The sequence below is a fragment of the Sarcophilus harrisii genome, chromosome 2, assembly GCF_902635505.1.
Source record: "Sarcophilus harrisii chromosome 2, mSarHar1.11, whole genome shotgun sequence".
Classification (NCBI taxonomy): Eukaryota; Metazoa; Chordata; class Mammalia; order Dasyuromorphia; family Dasyuridae; genus Sarcophilus; species Sarcophilus harrisii.
This window is the reverse complement of record NC_045427.1, coordinates 507,855,902-507,876,146: the sequence shown is the minus strand read 5'-3', so window position 1 is coordinate 507,876,146 and position 20,245 is coordinate 507,855,902. Positions and strand designations below refer to the sequence as shown.

General features: G+C 31.1%; 1 protein-coding gene across 5 annotated transcripts in view; it reads left to right on the top strand.

Moving 5' to 3' along the window:
- The window catches only part of NEDD4 (NEDD4 E3 ubiquitin protein ligase), a 113,528-nt gene that overhangs the window by 21,413 nt on the left and 71,870 nt on the right, over positions 1-20,245 (top strand). For 2 of the 5 annotated variants that reach the window (XM_031955254.1, XM_031955252.1), the window contains one exon: positions 4,852-4,905. Coding sequence is in view for 3 of the 5 variants with exons in the window: in XM_031955252.1 (XP_031811112.1) it covers positions 4,852-4,905 (54 nt within the window). In the remaining 2 variants the exon portion in view is untranslated. Of the gene's footprint in view, positions 1-4,851; positions 4,906-9,446; positions 12,465-19,248; positions 19,416-20,245 lie in introns of those variants that run through there. The other 3 variants (XM_031955251.1, XM_031955250.1, XM_031955253.1) reach the window with 3 other exon arrangements.

Genomic DNA, 20,245 nt, shown 5'->3' with positions numbered 1-20,245 from the left:
TTTAATGACCAAATAAGAGATAGCATTATAAGATGTAGATTGGACACTTTTGAGTCCATTAAGTTAAAAAGTTAAAAAGGTTTTACGTAAACAAAACTAATGCTGCCAAGATCAGAAGGAATGCTGACGTTTGGGTAGGGGAGAGAATTGTACAGCAACTTTCTCTGATAAAGAATATATAGAGAAGAGAAAAATTTATAAGAATACAACTCATTTCCTGATTTATAAATAGGCAAAGGCTTAGAACAGATGGTTTTCAAATAAAAAAATCACACTATTTTGATATTAAAATGCTCTAAGTCACTATTGATTTGAGAAATGAAAATCAAAACATCTCTGAGGTATCACTACCCAAAAGACTGGCTAATATGACAGAAACAGAAAATAACAAATGTTGGAAGTTATGTAGAAAAAGTGGGATCCAAATTCACTGTTAGTGAAATTGTGAACTAACATAATAGAGCAATTTGGAATCATGTCCAAAGGGTTATCGAGCTGTGCATACCCTTTGACCCAGCAGTACCACTGCTAAGTCTATATTCAAAAGAAGTCTAAGAAAAGAGAAAGGTACATCTATCCACAGAAGTAGTTATAGTAATTCTTTTTGTGGTGGTAAAGAATTAGAAAGTGAGGAGATGCCCATCATTTGGAGAATGGCTGGACAAGTTATAGTATATGATTTTGATGGAATACTATTGTGCTACCAGAAATGATGAGCTGGACAAGTTGTAGTATATGATTTTGATGGAATACTATTGTGCTACCAGAAATGATGAGCTGGACAAGTTGTAGTATATGATTTTGATGGAATACTATTGTGCTACCAGAAATGATGAGCAAGACACTTTGAGAAAAACCTGGAAAGACTTACAGATGCAAAGTGAAGTAAGCAGAGCCAGGATAACATTTTCACAGCAATATTGTACAACGATCAACTGTAAATGAACTAGGTATTCCTAGCAATACAAAAATCCAAGACAGTTCCAAAAGACTTAGAATGAAAAATTCTATCCATTTCCAGAGAAAGAACTGATGGAGTCTGAAGGCAGATTGAGATTGAGGCTTACTTTTTAAAACTTTATTTTTCTTGTGTTTTTTTTTTGTTTGTTTGTTTGTTTGTTTGTTTTTTTGTGGGGGAGAATTCAGGTGGTGTCTGTGTTTTCTTTTGAACATGGTAAATAGGAATATATTTTGCATGACTATTCATATGTAATTGATATCTAATTGCTTGCCATCTCAAGGAGGATTGAGGGGAAGGAAAAAAGGAAGATTTTGGAACTTAAAATATTAAAAAAAGCAAAAGTTAAAATATCTTTGCATGTAATTTGAAAAATAAAATATAGGCTTCCAAAAAATGCTTTTTCATTCAAATGCTTCTATGAAGATGGGATTTTAGTTGGTACTTGAAGGAAAGGAATCCATAGGCAGATATTAGAAAAAATAATATTTTAGGCAAAAGAAAAAGCCAGTTAAAAATGCCAAAAATCTAGGGATGGAGTGTCTTGTTTGAAAAACTACAAAGAAACCAATGTTACTGGGTCACAAACTATGTTGAAGGGAATAAAACATAAGAAAACCGTTAAGGTAACAAGTTGTATATTAAAAACTAAAGAGAGTATTTTATATTAAATTATAAAGATGATAGGGAGTCAAGAAAGAAATGGCAGGGGGAGGGCAGCATTTGACAACCAAGTGGAGGATGGGAAGTAAAGTAATAGAATGGGGGTAGACTTGAAGCAAGAATAACAATGAATAGACTTATTGCAGTAATCTAGACGTAAACTGATGAGGGCTTGTTCCAGGATGGTGACAATTTCAGAAGATAGAAGGGGACGCTTTTAGAGATGTTTCTAAGATCAAATCAGAAGAGATTTGGTAGTAGATTGATTATATGGGACTAGAGAAAGGGAGAAGTTAGATGATACCTAGATTTCAAGCCTAGATGACTGGAAGGATAGTCCTGTCCTTGACATGAATAGAGATGTTTGAAAGAACAGAGGATTACTATTTTGGACATGTTGAGTTTAAGATGTCTTCAGGACAGCCAGTTTGAGATGTTCATTAGGTAATTGAAGGTTAAAAAATTGTTTTAAAGGTAAAAATATTTACATCCCCACATGGTAAGATACTTGTAATTCTTGCTAATTGTATCTTTGTTATGGTAGTAAGCAAGGGTATACTTGGAGGGCATAGGTACAAGTTGACTTCAATATAATATAAAAAATTAGTAGTGGAAAAGGGATTGTCCTGGAAGAAGAGGAAAGAGAAATTAATTGGTGCAAATTACATCACATGAAGAGGCCTTTTGAAGGAAAGAAAGGAAGGGCATGAACATTGTTCGAACCTTAATCTCTTTGGCTCAAAACTGTGGAATATCATGCATACTTAGTTTGTATGAAAATTTGTCTCACCTTATAGAGAAATAGGAGGGCAAAAGATTAAGAAAAGGAAGATAATAATAGAAGGGGGAGGACAGAAACAGAAGGGGAAAGGGATAAGGGGGTACTGGAAACGGAGGGCAGAGTAAGGGAGATAGTAGTCTGAAGCAAAACACTGGTGAGAATGGAAAGGGGGAAATGGGAGAGAAAAGTATAACCTAGGGAAAATAGAGTTAGTGATCTTAGCTGTGAATGTGAATGGGATAAACTCTCCCATCAAATGGAAGTGGTTAGCAAAGTGAATTAAAATCCAGAATCCTACAATATGTTCTATGAAGCAGAGATACATACAGAGTAAAGTTAAAAAGCTGGAGCAGAATATATTTTACTTCAGCTGAAGTTTTAAAAAAAAAAAAAAAAAGGCAGGGATAGTGATCCTGATCTCAGGTCAAGCAAAAGCAAAAATATATCTAATCAAAAGATTTAATATTTTTATTTTTCCCCAGTTGCATTTAAAATGATTTTTTACATTTGTTTTTAAAACTTTTGAGTTCTAGAGTGTCTTCCTTATCCACACCCCCAGCCCTCATTAAGAAAGCTTATATGAAGTTTTGTAAAACATTTACATAAAAGTCATGTTCTGAAAGAAAAGATAGATATCCTCTTTTAAAAATCCCTCAAGAAAAATAAAGTTTAAAAAGAGAGAATATGCTTCAATCTGTATTGTTGAGTTTAAGATGTCTTCAGAACAGCCAGTCCAGAACAATCAGTTCTTTTTTCTGGGTATAGATAGGATTTTTCATCATAAATCCTGATTTGGATTAGTTGTGAATTACTGAGAATAACAAAGTCATTCACAGCTGATCATCTCAGAAAACACACACACACACACACATTCTTAGCAGTACATAGCACCTACAGAAAAATTGACCATGTATAAGAGCATAAAAACCTCACAAGCAAATGCAGAAAAGCAGAAATAGTAAATGTAACCTTTTCAGATCATGATGCAGTAAAAATTACATGTAATAAAGGACCATGGAAAAATAGACCATAACTTAATTGGAAATTAAATAATCTAATCCTGAAGTATGAGTAGGTCAAACAACAAATCCATAAAAACAATAATTTCATCCAAGAGAACAATAATGAGACACAACATACCAAAACTTATGGGATGTAGCCAAAGCAGTTCTTAGAGGAAATTTTATAACTCTGAATGCTTCCATGAATAAAATAAAGAAAAGATAAATGAATTGGACAGACAATTAAAAAAATAGAAAAATATCAAATTAAAACCCCACAATTTCATGACTTTCAGTAATAATGACTTTAATTCAGCTTTATCATACTACTCCAGTTTTGCAAATTTCTTAAAGGTTTTTGTTGTTGTTTTTTCACCTTTGTAGTTCTAGAATTTTGAATTGTACCTTGCACATAATAAATGTTTGTTGAAATTGAAGTGAACATAAGCTCCACTGTTTTCTGGAACAGCAAATGCTTATTCTACCTGTGTATTTTAATTTAGATTTTTAGCTTCATCTCCTCTTCCCTTAGAAAAATCTTACTAATCCTTAAATGACTTAACTCAAGGACTGTATTCTAGTGTAAAGTGACCAAATCTTAATCTTTTATATCCTGTACCTTAGGAAATAAATATTTAATAAGGAGTTTTCTCTGATGTTTGCTCTACAATATCATTATCATTTAGAATTTTTTTTTCTCTTAGAGAAATGATTAGGATTCTCTTGATGAAAAAATTTATCCTGAGCAACTCCCCCACTTCACTTTATTATTTTTTCTTGTTATTATTTAGGGTTTTTTTGGATAGTTAATTTGTTTAGATTATATAAAATTTAAACATCATATCCCATCTAGAAAATACTGACTATACCCGTTAAAAAGTATGTGCCATCAAGTTAAAATGAGAGCCAGCAATTTGAAGCAAAAGTTTACCATATTTCTTAAAACAAAATTCTTGACATTTTTAAGAGGCTTTTATGAAGCCTATGGAAAAGGTTGTTTCTTAGAGAAAGCCTTATGAAGCTGTACTAACAGAAGCTAGTAGACATTTTCATATTTATTTTAACTTCCAAGTCTGTTTTTTATTTGATAAAAGAAAATTGAGGTAATAAAAATTTAAAATAAATAATCATAAAGAGTAAGTTATTTATTTAAAAATATAAGCCCTAAGTTACGTTATATGAATTTTGCTTTGGTATGGAAGTTAAAATAATTACCTTTTATGGTATGATTCTTATAGTGTACTTTATTGATACTTGTATATAAATACTGCATTCTGGTTTTGAATTTTCAGTAAGTTTTTGAAAACAATATCTTAATTAGGATGCTGTTATAAAATATTTTATATTTTTAAGCATTAAATTTATATATATTTAAGTTAAATATCTTTAAAGCCAAATATTTTTTAAACAAAAACAAATTTTCTGTTTTGTTTTTTTTTCTTACTTAGGTTCTTCCTCATCAGCACTGGCTTCTTTTTGAAGTATTTGATGAAAATCGTTTGGTAAGTTATTTTCTAGCAGAGTAAGAGAAGTGTGAAACATTAATGAAAACAGATAGTGAGAAAGAAAAAGGTGTTGATTATTCTTATGCTATTTATTCCCTACATCCCTTTTATGGAGCCATTTCCTTCTTCAAGCGCACTTAAATCTTGGATTTGATTCTTACTCTTATCTAGTTGTCAGCTGATAATATTCTTTTCATTAAAAATCTAATAAGGTTTTATTACAATTTTCCCAGAAGTATTCACATTATAAAAAGGCTAGGAATACAAGTTGGAGAAAGAGCTTTGAATCTCATTTTCTTCCTTTGAAAAATAAACAGTTTAGACCAGATAATCTTTAAAGTTCCTTTCATTCTTGTTTCTGTAGTGTTTTTCATTGTTTCCCATCATTGATTTAATATGCTTTCAGGACCCCAAGAATCAAGGCAAGCACTTCTCTACTTTCTCTGAATGGGGTTTAGTTTAATGGGCAATCACAGTCCTTCACTCTTCCTTTCTTTATTTTCTTATTTCTTCTGGCAAAGAGCAGCCAGTTTACAACACCATTGCTAGTGATAAGTAAACAAAGTTTTATTTATTTATTTCTATGATTATTTATTCATTATCAAATAAAGATTTGGTAGCTGTCTTTGAAAGATAAGTGAAAAATTGAACCAAGATATGATTTTAATATAGTGAAATGAATGCTCTATTAAGTGCTGAAAATATTTAGTTGTCCAGAGTATTTAATTTTTAAGCTCATTTCAAACTGTCCTTGGTTATTTGTGTGTGTGTGTGTGTATGTGTATAGGAAACATGGACAAACATTTAATATATACTTTAAAACAACTTCACAATAAAGGGTCAGTTTCTCTTATACCATTTTCTTTTTCTGTTCTTTGTGGTACTGTTTATGTTTGTCGGGATTAAAATTTTTTTAAAAGATCAGGCATGGCATAGAAGATAGTTTTCCTCTTCAAGAAATGGGAACTTCCAAATGTTTATTTTGGAGCAAAACTCTAACTGGATCTAATCAATTCTAGACCATGAAGTTCTTGTAACTGTAGAAATAGTTAGATTTGAAGGTTTATGTTCATCCCTCTAATATCCTCTCTCTCCTTGGTTCCCAGAGCTTGAGCTCCCACTTCCAGTCCTCTTGTCTTCTCTGGCTCTAAGTCTGAGGCTCCCAGCTTATATGCTCTCTTACAATTACATTATCATAGGTGTGAATTTTTTAGAACTATTTTAAGTACTAAGTACATGTACTGAACTAGAGAACTAGAATCACCATGCTAAACTAGATAATCACTGTCTCATTAATTCCACTGACAACACCTTGTAAGAATCCTTGTTTCAGAGTTCTGGCCCATAACAGTTACTTAAAAATACCAAAATTGAATTTACTCTCTTCCCATACCTAGTCCTCTTTCTGACTTTTTATTTTCCTGATGATACCATCATTCACCCATTCTCCCATTTATGAATATTGGTCTTAATTTTGACTCTTTGTTCTCACTTAGCTTTCATATTTGAATAGATTAATTAGTTCTTTTCATTCCACCTTCAGATCATATCTTGCATTTGTCTCCTCCTCTTATTTCCTGTTGCTACCATCCTAACATACATGAGAAATATCTATGTTAGCAATAATATTGCTATTTACTTAGTATGTTGTAATAACAATAATAGATCTTCCCTTTTTGTTGTCTTTCTCTTTCCAATTCAGCTATCACTTTTCTGCCAGACTAATTTTCTATCTGCTTATGTTACTTCTCTGCTTCAAAATCTTAATGATTCCCTATAGTACTTGCATAAAATTCTAATTTCTTTATGTTATGTTCAGAGTTCTTAAAACAATGGAGTTATTTTTTCATGAATACTCCTTCATTCCATGCATTCTGTTATAACCAATCTGTATTACTCTGTCATTCAAACATGTTGCATCCATATCTGCCTCCATTGATTTCTTTACCTTTTCTTCCTCCATATGAATTTTATTTATCATTTTTTCCAACCCTACAAAGTTAATCCTTGGTTGTTTGATTGGTACAACAAAAAAGAAGTCAGTTAATTTTGGTGATATTGTATTAGGCTGATTTGACCTACCTGTGAGCAATTAATGTTTCTTCATTATTTAGATCTGTATTTATTTCTCAAAAAACCATGTTATAGTTGAATTATTATAGTTCCTGGATGTTTCTTGGTAAATATGCTTTCAAATACAATATAGCTTCTCTGATTATTTTATTTATTTATTTATTTTGCTGAGGCAATTGGGGTTAAGTGACTTGCTCAGGGTCTCACAGCTAGGATCTGAACTCATGTTCTCCTGACTTCAGGGCTGATACTATATCCACTGCACCACCTAGCTGCCTGCTCTTTGGTTATTTTAAGTAGAATTTGTCTCTCTAGCAGTTTTTGCTGAGGTTTATTGGTAATAAATAGAAATGCTAGATTAATAGATATTATATAATAATATATGTTTTATATATATACATATATATAATATATATATAATATAATAGGATAAATAGAAATACAGGATATATTTTTTATCCTGTACCACTATTGAACTTATTGATTATGTCATTGAATTTTTGGTTTACTATAGAGTTCTTTTAATTATGCCATATATCTATAAAAATGATAATTTTGGGGGGGTTGCCTGTTTATTCTATTGATTTCTTTTGTTTTATTTTTGTAGTTAATATTTCTAGAACTGTGTTAAATAGTAGTGGTAATATTGAACATCCTTACTTTAACCTAGATCTTATTGGAGAGTACTTTAATTTTTCTCCATTTTTTATTTTCTTAGACAGTCATCCCTTAAAATTTGTGGAGTTAGAGGCATACCACGCCTGTAATTGTGAAAAACTGCAAATAACTATAGATCCCACCCAAAACTTTATTTTTAATAATTTTGATCATATTTAACACACAAAACAACTAATGATGCCCATAAAAAGTTGACATTTCTTTGTGAGAGATTAGTATATCACATGCTGCTGTACAGAATCTTTGGAGTCTCATATAGCTGTAGTAAGTATTTCTCAGATTTCCTTTCTTAAGAAAAATGCTGATCTACTACTACTTTGAAGGACTTATGATGAAAAATTCTATCCATACCCAGAGAAGAAACTGATTTTGTTTTAACACAGATTGAGCATTTTCCCCCTCCCTCACTCCCTCTGCCTCTCCTTCTCTGCCTCTCCCTCTCTCCTTTCTCCCTCTCTCCTCTCTCCCTCTTTCCTCTCTCCCTCTTTCCCTCCCTCCTTCCTGCACCCCCACTCTCTGTCTCTATGTGTGTGTGTGTGTGTGTGTGTGTGTGTGTGTGTGTGTGTGTGTGTGTGTCTCTCTCTCTCTCTCTCTAACTTCTCTGTCTCTATCTCTCTCTAAGTTAATTTCCTGGGAGTTTTTATTTTCCTTAGGGTGGGAGATCTATGTTTTCTCTCACAACTTGACTTGTTATGGAAATGTTTTGCATAATTTCACATGTGGTTTCTTCATTGTGGTGGGGAGATAAGAGGAGAGAACCTAGAACTCAAAAAATTTTTTTAAATGTAAAAAAAAATTTTTTTGAATGTAACTGGGGAAAGTATTAAATAAATAAATCAAATATAGAAAAAAAGGAAAGAAGTGCAGGCTGCGATGATCACTACAACATAAGGTGATGACTGGGAGAGGAAATCACATGACTGAGTCTAGATAGTAGACAAAAGGTGTTTCCAAAGAGAATGTGTAGCCCATAGTTCTATAGTACACTGAAACTTTTAACAAAATCAAAATTTTAGCACCTATTGATAAAATTATATAGTTGAGATCCAAGATAATTATTCCTGGCTTCTTTAATTTTGAGAAAATGAACTTGATTCAGAATTTTGGCATTGATTTGACATTTTTCTAGGTGTATCAATATGTTTTGGTTTTGATTAATCACAAATCTTTGCTAATATTAATCTTATACTTCCTTACAAAACCATATTTATTAAGTATTTCTTCAAATTGCTGTGATAAATGATGATATAAATATTAATGTAGAAAACAAAATAACATAAAAGATATAGTTATTAACTTCTGATATTGACTTCACTTAAGCACTTAAATAGCTTTATTTATGATGGTGTTTGACTACTTTGTCAATTGACATTCAAAATATCCAAATAAGAAATCCCTTAATTCAGAACTCAAGACCTTAGAAAACAGTTAAAAAAAAAAAAATCACATTTAATAAGAGCAGCTTGTGATACAAAATTTATTTGCTTATTTAAAGCAAGATCATAAAGTAATAATTATCTTTACTATGCTTAACCTTTTCCCATTCTACATGTTACTACATTTTTATAGTAGAAAAACATATATAGTCTTGTTTTCCATGATTCATTTGATTAAAAATGCTTTTTAAAAACTAAAGAATGTTTTTTTTTATGTAGTTTTTGAAAAAAAAAGTGTTGAATTTTTATGTATTTGCTTAGAATACACTACTTATAAAAATATCAGTTTCTTAATTTGTAATTTTAAAAACTGAACTTTTTTTTGTTTATTTTAAATGAATTAGTATATTTTTATTTCCTGGAGTTCTGACTTTAAGTATAGGGTACTGATTTTAAAAGCTCTCTGAGGTTAATTTTTTAATGAATTTTTTTCATTTAAATAAAATACCAGACCTGATCCATGGCTCTTTAGGAAGAGTAAAACTTTAGACTTTTATTACTGATCGGATTATAGTAAAATAATAAATAACTGAAAAAATAGTACAACTTCTGAAAAGATAAATGGTCTATATGTGCTTGGCTCTTAAGCTTTATAAGTTAATTATTACAGCAATTAATTTCATATTACTGTATTTAGTATGAGTACTTTGATGTAAATAAATATATACTTTGTTCGTGAAAATAAACATGCTGCATAATGTTTGTTTATGTACGTTGGATAGCAAAACCAGCTAAATTTCATATGCCACTAGGGGCCAGCAAAGAGTTCTTTACAGACTATCTGAACACTTGGCATTCAGATATGTTTATTTGAAGTATTAAGTCCTTTTTTCAACTTCTGAACTTAGCACAACACTCTTAACTGGGTGGATTGGAGAAACAGTTGAAATTGTAAAAGGTATAAATGTGTCTTGGGGAGGGAGGGTCAAATACGAATTTTTCATGGGATATTTTCTTGGCAGTTTTGATATTCAGAATATAAAAGGCATTATTTTAAAACTGTGCCACTTGGCTAAAATGGCATTCCAATTGCAGGAGAAAATAACTAGTGGTAACTTCTTTAAAATATCTTTATCAGAATGACCTTAATTTTTATGATGAATAAAATTTATTTGATTAGTTTACCTTAAATTTCCCTTTGAATCTGTGACATTTATTTTCCCCTCAGTATTTTGGCATTCCTAACTTATTAAAACTTTATATTTTGGGATTTTAAAAAGTTTAATTGGTAAATATTTCTCGGCATCAATCAACTTAACTGTGTTCCTATTATAGTTATTATTTGGAAAGTCAGTCTTTGATTTGATACTCAGTTCATGGGACTTCATTCCTACCAACTTCCTGTAATTCTATACCTTCGGGTAAAAATATTAGTGGTTAAACTCCTCCGGAGAAAATTTTTGCGCATTGATTCAAATAGTTAAATAGTTCACCTAGTGTAGCCAGAGAGAAAAATACTGTTTAAACTTGAAATGCTAGTGGATTGTTGTTCTTGTGTTACTCATTCATGCAAATGGGAGAAGGTATAATTGAAACAAGGTTGGCTGTGTTTGAGGCAGAGGGCTGCAGCTGAGCTTGGCTTGAAGGTCGCCGGAATTCAAGTGGTCTGTAAGTGAAGGCATTTTGACTACTAGGAAGACTTTTTGAAACCCTAGGCTCTGGAATGAGTTGTTTGCTTCTTTATAGGATAACTTATCTACTATTTTATTTTGGATAAAAGCTACAATTTAAAAATTCTTTTAAATAGACTACTCATGATTTTTGTCTTCAAATGTGGTACAGCTGCTGCTAGCTTGTCTTCAGACAGAGATTTGTTATGACTTTCACTTGCTTGTTTAAAAATGAGAACAAATGGCACAATTGCTTTTTGCATCCAGAAGAAGCAATATTTGCTCACTTTCGGAAACCTCTGGAGATGAATTGGATAATATTCACATGTCCTTCAAAAGATCGACAAAAATTTCAACATCTAACATTATTCACATGAAGCTGACTGCCAGTTTAGCCCCTCAAACACAGGAAAATACTAAGTCTCAGGAAGGAACAACTGAGCCTTCATCTCAAAATATTAGCAAAAAGGGCAACTTTCTCCAGATTTCACTACAGCCTACAAGGTATAGTAGATATCTAAAGTCTGACAATGTTGTAACTACTGGTGAAGATAAAGTATCTACTCATGTTTTAACAGGAGGAATTTATAATGGAGCCACAGAGGATGATAAATTGAGGACTATACATGATGGCAGCCAATTAAGAATCCCTTCCATCAATGACAGCCCATGCAGTATTTTAACCAGGGATAATGACTCTTTTAGCAGCAATTGTAGTGATTATGGATCATGTATGAGTACAAGTGTTGATAGTTCACATAACTGCATCGTTAATGATAGTAGTACATTTCCTCCAAGTGATACTTTTTTCCATGGGACTTTATCCTGTAAAGGTACAACCAAGAAGAATTTGACAAATATTAATACTGTCCCATCTGAAGTTATTTCAAATAATAGAAGTACAATTCCTTTTTACCAGGATGACTTGGAGCAAGGATTGGAGATGATGAAATTTCCAGGGAGAAAGAAATCTAAATTTCCACTAAAATATTGTTCATCTTTACTAATTTTCCCTAAGAGCCCTTCAGCTTCTTCAGTGAACTCAGGTACTTTACCAAGAAAAGGATCCTATCAAACTTCACACCAGTTCATTATTTCTTCCAGTGAACTTGCCAAAACTGAAGATGGTGCAACTTCTAAAGAATTTCTTTCTACAGCAATCAGTGGACTCCGGCTATCTAAATCCATATGTGCTCCAGGGAAAATTAGACACATTAAGCCACTTCATGTGAATGGTTCATTTAAAGAAAACATTTTTACTTCAAATAAGAATTCTAATAAGTTGGTTTGTGAAAAATCATCTTACAGCTGTTCTTGTGTTTCACTACATTTCAGCCAGCAAAGAGCATCTTTATCAAAAAGTGAAACAACAAATGGTCTTTGTAATCCAGAAATGTCAGCTGTGGAGTTTAAACTTAATTCTAGTTCAGAGCATATTGAGCTGATTCATAGCACATCTGCATGCCTGCCATCTCCCCGAAATGTGGACTGTCCAATCAGTATTGAAAGAGAATTGGAAAGATTAAACTTTCAGACAAGCAAATCCCATCACACTTTACAAAGAAGTATTTCATTGGAAGGAACTTATCCAAATCTTTCTTGTTTATCCAGCCTTAAGCATAGTTGTTCCATGGCAGGGCCATCTCAATTACACATTCAGTTCACATCTGGAAATGAAGGCAAAGTGAGTAATTTTCCAAAAGAAGGCAAGAACTATTTCAAAAGAGAATTGTCTAATACTTTGAAACACTGTTGTAAGGTAAGTTTCCTTTGGTACCAGCAATAAATTTTTTGACATTTGCATGAATATTTATGTGGGAATTTCTTGTATCTTGTATCGAAAATATAATAAAGCAATGTTAAAAATTTCATTAAAATTTTGATAGTCTTTATGCTTAGCAAGTTTTCCATGATCAAGAAGTTTATATTCAGAAATATATATTCTGAGCAATTTTAAGTAATTTCATATGCTATTTTATGTTATTTGAAAAGAAAGATGTAAGTTTTGAAAACTTCTTGCCATTTTAAGCAATACAAAGTTTTAATGGCTTAAATGAAAGAAGCTTTAAATCATAATTGTCAAGTTTAATTTTATTTCAGTGAATTTTTTTCTTTGACTAGTGGCATAGTAATTCCTGTGGTTTCATGTTCAGCTTTGCCTTACAAAACTGAAATACTAGCTTGATGATTTTTTGCTTCAATTATGCAATACAAAATTATCTAGATGCATAAAAATAGTGGCTCAAATATTTCAAGATAAGATCTACTTTTTTTTACTAAGTATGCTTTTATTAGATGATAGAGATGATAGATTAAATAAGTACTGTACTGCATATTTATAACAGAAGTAATAAAATGGTATTTATATTTGCATAAAGCTATAACCACAGGAATTTTAAGTTTCTACTCTTTTCATTAGCTACTAGTTCAAACTCACTTTTATTTTACACCATAATTCAGTCTTTCAATACTGTTTTTTAAATCATAATTCTTTGGATCTGGTTTTGAGTAGCATCATTTTGCATGATGTCCTACTTAAGTAATTAGTAAATTTCTTTTGGTGTTTTGTCCTGTCCTAACAGCAGAAGTAGTTACATTTATTTGACTTTTCTATATTACTTAGTGTGAATATTTTAAGATTAGGAAAATTAAACTAAATTTAAAATGCTATGAACTTGGAAGATTTTGAAACCCTGGAAAATCATACATATCTTATTTTAAAAATATGTAAGAAGCAATTCCAGATGATAAAAAGTATAAATTTTTCAAAGATTTTTTTTTTCTGCCTATGGTATGACCATGTGATTCCTTATAACAATATGGAAAGTGAAAAATAAATTTATTTGAACAATTAAGTAAATCATAGAAAATTTTCTCCTCCCATTTTAATATCTTATAGCCAGATATTTTTCATTCCACAAATTAAAAATAGTATCACTTAGTATCTACAGATCACTGGGATAAGAAAGAGAAAAGCTAAGCATTTTGGATTCTAATGACTCATTTGTAGATAGCTATGATTTGATCCTATTTCTTTCTAAAATTTTTTAAATTAGCTCTTTGGAGATAAAGCAGAGATAAACAATAGTTCAATCAAATTTATATTGTATATTTTTCCCCCAATGGAAGGAAACTAAAATGTTGAAGCGATATCAGCGTGTGAAGTTTCTTAACCATATTATATTTTAATTGGATATCGGGATTTCCACATGACCTGTAAAGGAAAGTTAATTTAGAAATATTTCTAGTCTACTGACTTAAATTACTTGATTTAGTAGTCACATAATTGTTGGATTTTTTTTGTTGTTGTTTTTTGAATCATTCTTGCATTGTTTTCTGAAATTCACCTACCATTGTTTTAAGGATTATTTGAGGAACCAAAATACAGAAATAATAGTTGGCATTGATTATTTGTTTTCATTTAAACAGTTAATATACATATCTTTGCTATAATCTCAAACATTTCTGTTTTATTTTTAGAGTGACATATTTGATCATAGAACACTTTAAATTTGTAAAACCCATCAAAGCTTTATATTGTACAATATTTTCTTTTAAATATTAAATGAATTTTCCTGCTTTTTTTTGTTTTATCAAACAATTGTAAATAGCATGGTGGTAGTTAAGGGTGGTTTATATTGGATTTTTTTTTGAAGTGGTTGGGCAGAGATTTGTTATAAAAGTAAATATCATTGTTTAGCAGTGGCATGATAAAAAAAAGTTTCATATATCTTTTGTTGGTCAGTAATTATATGTAAATCTAATTACCATTATATATTCTAACTCCTTTAAAAATAAACAGAGCCCAAAATATTTCTCATGACTCCAATTAGTCTAAGTATTCTGATATCCTAAGTCTGTATTCACTTTTAACAAGTTGATATTAGTGTAGAATTTAGTAAGGTCAACTATGTGCACAAGGAAGCTATGAAATTAAATCAATGCTTAAGTGAAAAGACCATAGTGTTTAAAGCAGAGAAAGACATAAACATTAATTTGTTACCTGTGAATGATTTATTCTGTAGTGTTTTTATAATAGAGTCATATATGGGATAATCAGACATATTTTGGAAGATAATATTTATCTCTGGCAACTTAAATGTTAACTTGGATATAATATATTTCATAAGCTTTTGACTTTTTAAAACTTTACATTAAATAAAAAATTAAATAAGACATTTTAAGGAAAGTCAGAGATTAGATATTTTGGCATTGGGAACCTTCCCTCCCAACCCCCCAGCATTTTTCAGAATTGTGCTTTATTTTTGGGAGGAAAAAAGATAGTTCTAAAATTTCTAATCAGTTCACCAAAGGTACATCTCAATTTTCCAGATTTTATTCATTCAGTTTTAGCTTGGTCCTCTGCTTTTTTTTTTGACCTCTTTTTCTGTTTTTCTCTATAGAATAGGGAAAGCTTGTTGACAGGTAATTAAAAAATCTAATTTCTATGTTGTTCAGAACTCAACATTTTGCTTCAGCTTTATAGGCTTTTTCCTTTACTTATGCTTTTGCATATATCTATTTGAAAATTTGCTTTAAAATATTTATTTTTGTGAGTTAAACCAGTCATAAAAACTTTTTTCTTTTCTTAATCCAGTTTGTGAACTTTTTGTTAGTTCATTGTATTAACCTTTTCCAAAAGATTTTTGTTTGATTAATAACAATGTTCATATAGAATTTTTGGGTTTAAAAAGTGATCTCTTAAAAAAAAACACAATAAATAAGTCATTTACATATTATTGCCATTATAAGAAACCTGAATCTTGGGTGAAATGACTTGTCCTAAAATGCAGTTTATAGCATGTTAAACACAATGCATATATAATGATAAGATATAAACTTTGGAATTGAAATATTTAGTCAAGTGATATTAATTACTATTTCTGTGATAATTTGTTTCAAAATCATTCATATTTCTCTATAGGAAAGTATTAATAATATAAAACTGTCAATGGGTTTTGCATTAAACCTCCATGTAAAGCAGGAAAAAGAATTAATGATTTACATGTTTATATTATTTTAAGGTTTAAGGTATAGTTATGAGCCTCTAAGGTCATACAACTGATTCGTGTAAAAACTTGAATTCAAAAACAGTACTCTTTCTGCCATACTGGCTCTTCCCTACTCCTTTCGTTTTACTTTGTCTTTAACTGTCTGTACTAAACACAGCTGACTTTAGTGTTATCTTAGTTTTTCTTTACATAAATGGGTTGTCTAGTTTCTGACAATCTTTATGCCTCTTCTCCCTTATTAGTAAGCAAACTGCTCATTGTATTCTAACTGATTATTTTCCAAGACCTGTCAAAAATTGGTGAATTAATATAAGGAAGAATGAAATACATTCTTTTAAGGCAAAGTAGGAGAATCTGTAAAGTGAGAAGTGATAAACAATAAAAATTGCATATATGAGAAATCTAGGTTCTCTTGCGCAAAGGAAATTGCTAAAAATTGCTATACCAGTATTTATTTATTGGGCATTTATTGTGTGCCTAGTGCCATGGTTAATATTCTTGGGAATAGTGAAAAAGTAGTTACATGGTTCTTGCCCCCTAAACTTATAGTTTAATAGGAAAACAAGATACTTGAAGCAATAATCATGCAAAAAGAGCATTTGACTAGGAGTTGAGGCCTGTATTCTAATTTTTAATATCTGTTATTTTATTTTTATTAACATTTTTATGTTAGTCATTTTCAGATAAATCTCTCCTCTCAAAATGAGCCTTTAATTATAACAAAGAAAAATAGTTAAGCAAAACTAATCAGCCCAATGATCATGTCTGACTATAAGTGCTGTATTCATATGCCTAATTCACTACCTTTTTATCAAAAAGAGGACATTAACTCATCTTTTTAAAGAAGAAAATCTGTCTTTTCTCCTTACATCATCCCAATTGAGAGCACAAGAAAAATAAAGCCTATTACAAATGTATAGTAAATCAAAACATATTTCCATATTGGACATGTGCTGAAAAAATTTTCATTCATTCTACATCCACTTCACCTCTCTTTCAGGAGGTGTGGATAACATGTTTCATTTGCCCTCTGAAATCATGCTTTGTCATTACATTGATGAGATCAACCTAATAGTACTCTATCATATTTATGTTTCATAATTTGTTCATTCATTCTCCAATTGATGAATATCTACCACCTCAAAGAATTATAAATTGTTCTGTTTATCCTTAGAATTTGTTTTGCCAGGGACTTGTCCTTCTCTTAATATTTTCTTCCTCAACTTCCTTATCTCTCCTTCTCCCCTTTTCCTGTTAAATAAAATTCTATACTCATCTGTGTGTGTGTATGTGTGTTGTTCTTATTTTGACCAGTTCCGATGAGAATGAGCCACTCCTCCCATTATCTACTCCTTTTTATAGAAAATATAAATTTCCCAAATGTTCCTTTCCCTTCTCCCTTTCCTTTTTCATTCCTTTCTTAAGATTATTAAGGGACAGCAACTACCTCTAAGGCTTGTTTAAATGAACTTCCTCTGTAGTTCCTGATAATGATAGTTTCAAGGGAACACATTTATCTGCACCACATTTAAATGTGAACAGTTTATCCTTGTTTAGTTATTTATCACTGTTCGTTCATATGCCTTTTTATGTTTCCTTCACTTTTGTGTTTGAACTTTAAAGATTCTTTGCAGCTCCAGTCTTTTCATCAGAGATGCTTAGAAGTTCTCTATTTCATTAAAGATCCATTTTCTTCTTTGTAGTATTATATACATTTTTATGTTAGTTATTCTTGGCCATAAGCCTATATCCGTTGCCTCTGGAAAGCTGTATTCCAGGTTTTCTGCTTCTATATAGTAGTTTATCATCTGTGATCCAGACTAATTTCTCAGCACTTAAATTCTTTATTTCTGGCTGTTTATAGTAATTTTTTTTTTTGACGTGGAAACTTTGGAATTTGGCTGTGATGTTACTGGGAGTTTTCATTTTGAGGTTTCTTTCAGAAAGTGATTGAAAAATTTTTATTTCTACCTTGTACTCTGGGCAGTTTTCTTGTAAGCTTTCTTAGGATGTCTAGGCTCTTTTTTTTTTTTTTTTTTTTTTGGTCATGGCATTCAGATCAATGATTCTGACTTGTACAGCTGACTGCTGTCATCTTGAGTTTTACTCATTTATCTTTAAACTAATTTATTTGGAATGGAAAAATTATTTTTTAAAATGTATAATATATGTTGCCTAAAATAAACTACATTTAACTTGAAAAATAAAATTAAAAGCAATAAAATGCAGCTCCTAGAACTAGACACAATACTCTAAAGTTGATCTTATCAGGACAGAATACAGGGGACTTTTACCTGCTTTAAACTTTATAGTATGCTTCTCAGGATAGTTTAGTTTGGCAATCACATCATGATGTTGACTTAAATTGAGTTTACAATTCACAAAAACTCCCAGTTCTTTTTCACATGATTTACTACCTAAATCTACCTTTCCCATTTAGTACTTAGGAAATTAAATTTTTCATTGACACAATTGTAAGACTTTAAATTTATCCCTTTTAAAATTCATCTTATTAGATTAAGTCAATTATTCTAATTTATTGAGACCTTTTAGGATTCTTACTTTTTCAGTATATTAGCTATTCTTCCAAGTTTTATGCCATCTGCAAATTATTAGATAAGCATCTTTCATCCAGATTGCTGATAAAAATGCAAATTATTTCATTAAGTCCTACTTCCATTAAAATTTTTTAACATTTATTTTTTAAAATATTGAGTTCTATTTCTTCCTCATCCTTGAAGACCAAGCAATATGATGTCCGTTCATTTAAGTATTATTGTGCTTATCTGTATTCATCTCAATTCTTATAGAATGACATGTGTCATTTGATACAATTTGAAGTATCAGATGACACAAATGTGTTATTTCTTCCCATATTATAGCAACGATATTGTTACATTCATGCACCAAAATTTATTTAGTATTCCCTAATCAATAGAAATCTAAAATTCTTTTTCTTTGCTACTACAAAAAAGTGCTATAATAAATGTTTTGGTGTATGTGAGATATGAGGACTAACTTTTTATCAATAACTTTCTAAGAGTGAATATATGGGTCAAAAAACAGGATTTTTTTGGTCACTTTATTTGCATAATTCCAAATTGCTCTCCAAAAGTTATTCTTAGATACACCAATTGTACACTAGTGTTAAGGTTGGGTAGGGATTCCAAAAGGTTGGGGTAACAGACCGTGTTGTGAGGTATCTCAAAAGAATTTGCAGACTTGAACTTACATCTAAGTAGAGAGACAGAGTTTATTGTAATTGTAACACTAATTGAAGCCAGTTGAAGTCCAAAGATTTTAACAAAGAACTTAGAGCAAGGAGATAAATTTATCCAGTTCTTCATGTCACTGATTTGCTAATTTTATGGCCTAGAGGTAGCTCTGAAGCGTAGTTTCAGGAATTTGGTTATCACTGACCAGCAGACCTAGGGTTATCCTAAAGCCAGATGACTTTACAATCATCTACAGACAAGATTGTCAAAACAATAGCATCCTAAGGTTAGAGAATCTCAGGATCACTAATATATTTTCCCTAAAGTCTAAGGGAAGAATTATTATTATATTCCTAGGTCAGAAGACTTTTACAATCATTGACAGAACGATAGCATTCTTGGATCAGAGGGCCTCGGGATCACCGATTCCAAAACCAGAAGATTTAGAATCTCTGACATTATTAAAACAGAAGCACCCCTAAGGTCAGGGAACCTTAAAATTATTTCTGTCTCTTTAGAAGCTATATTCTATCACTAGTGTACCTGTCTTTTTATGACCCATCCAACAGTGACATTTCTCATTTTTTGTCATCTTTTCATGTTTGGAAGGTGAGAGGCAAGTAGGATTGTTTTGTATTTCTCCCATCAGTGTTTTGAAGCATCATTTCATTTGGTTGTTAATGGTTTGTGATGTTGCCAAATGAAGGAAATTTATTTTTTTTCCATAAAGAAGATGTGCATATTTAGGTAAAATTTTATTGTGGATTCATTACAAGGCCTTTTCCTCTATCATCAGTCACTCAATAATGGCTATTAGTGCCTGTTGTGTGCCAGGTACTGTGTTTGATTGAAGGATATAAGTTTATAAAGAAAAAATATTTCCATGTGGAAATGAACTTGCATTCAGATGAGGGAAAGAAGTACCTATAAAAATAAAGTTAATTAAAATGTGTGTGTGTATGTGTTATGGGCACTAGTGGTTTGGGAGATCAGGAATAGTTTCATGCAAAAGATGATGTCTGAGCTTCAGAATCTGAGTCAGAGGTTAGGAGGAAGGACATTCCAAGAGACCTGTACAAGGGTACAAGGACATGAAAATGGAAGATATATTATCGTGAGTGACTCATTCTTCATCATTATAGAAAGAGGGGAAGTACTATAGGAAGTACCCATTACATGCAAGATACTCTGCTAAGCACTTGACAGCCATTATCTCAATTGATCCTCACAACAACTCTGAGAAAACCAAGGTAGACTAGGCTAAAAGACTGGCCGACAATCGCAGCTAATCCAAATCTGAGGTCAGAGTTGAA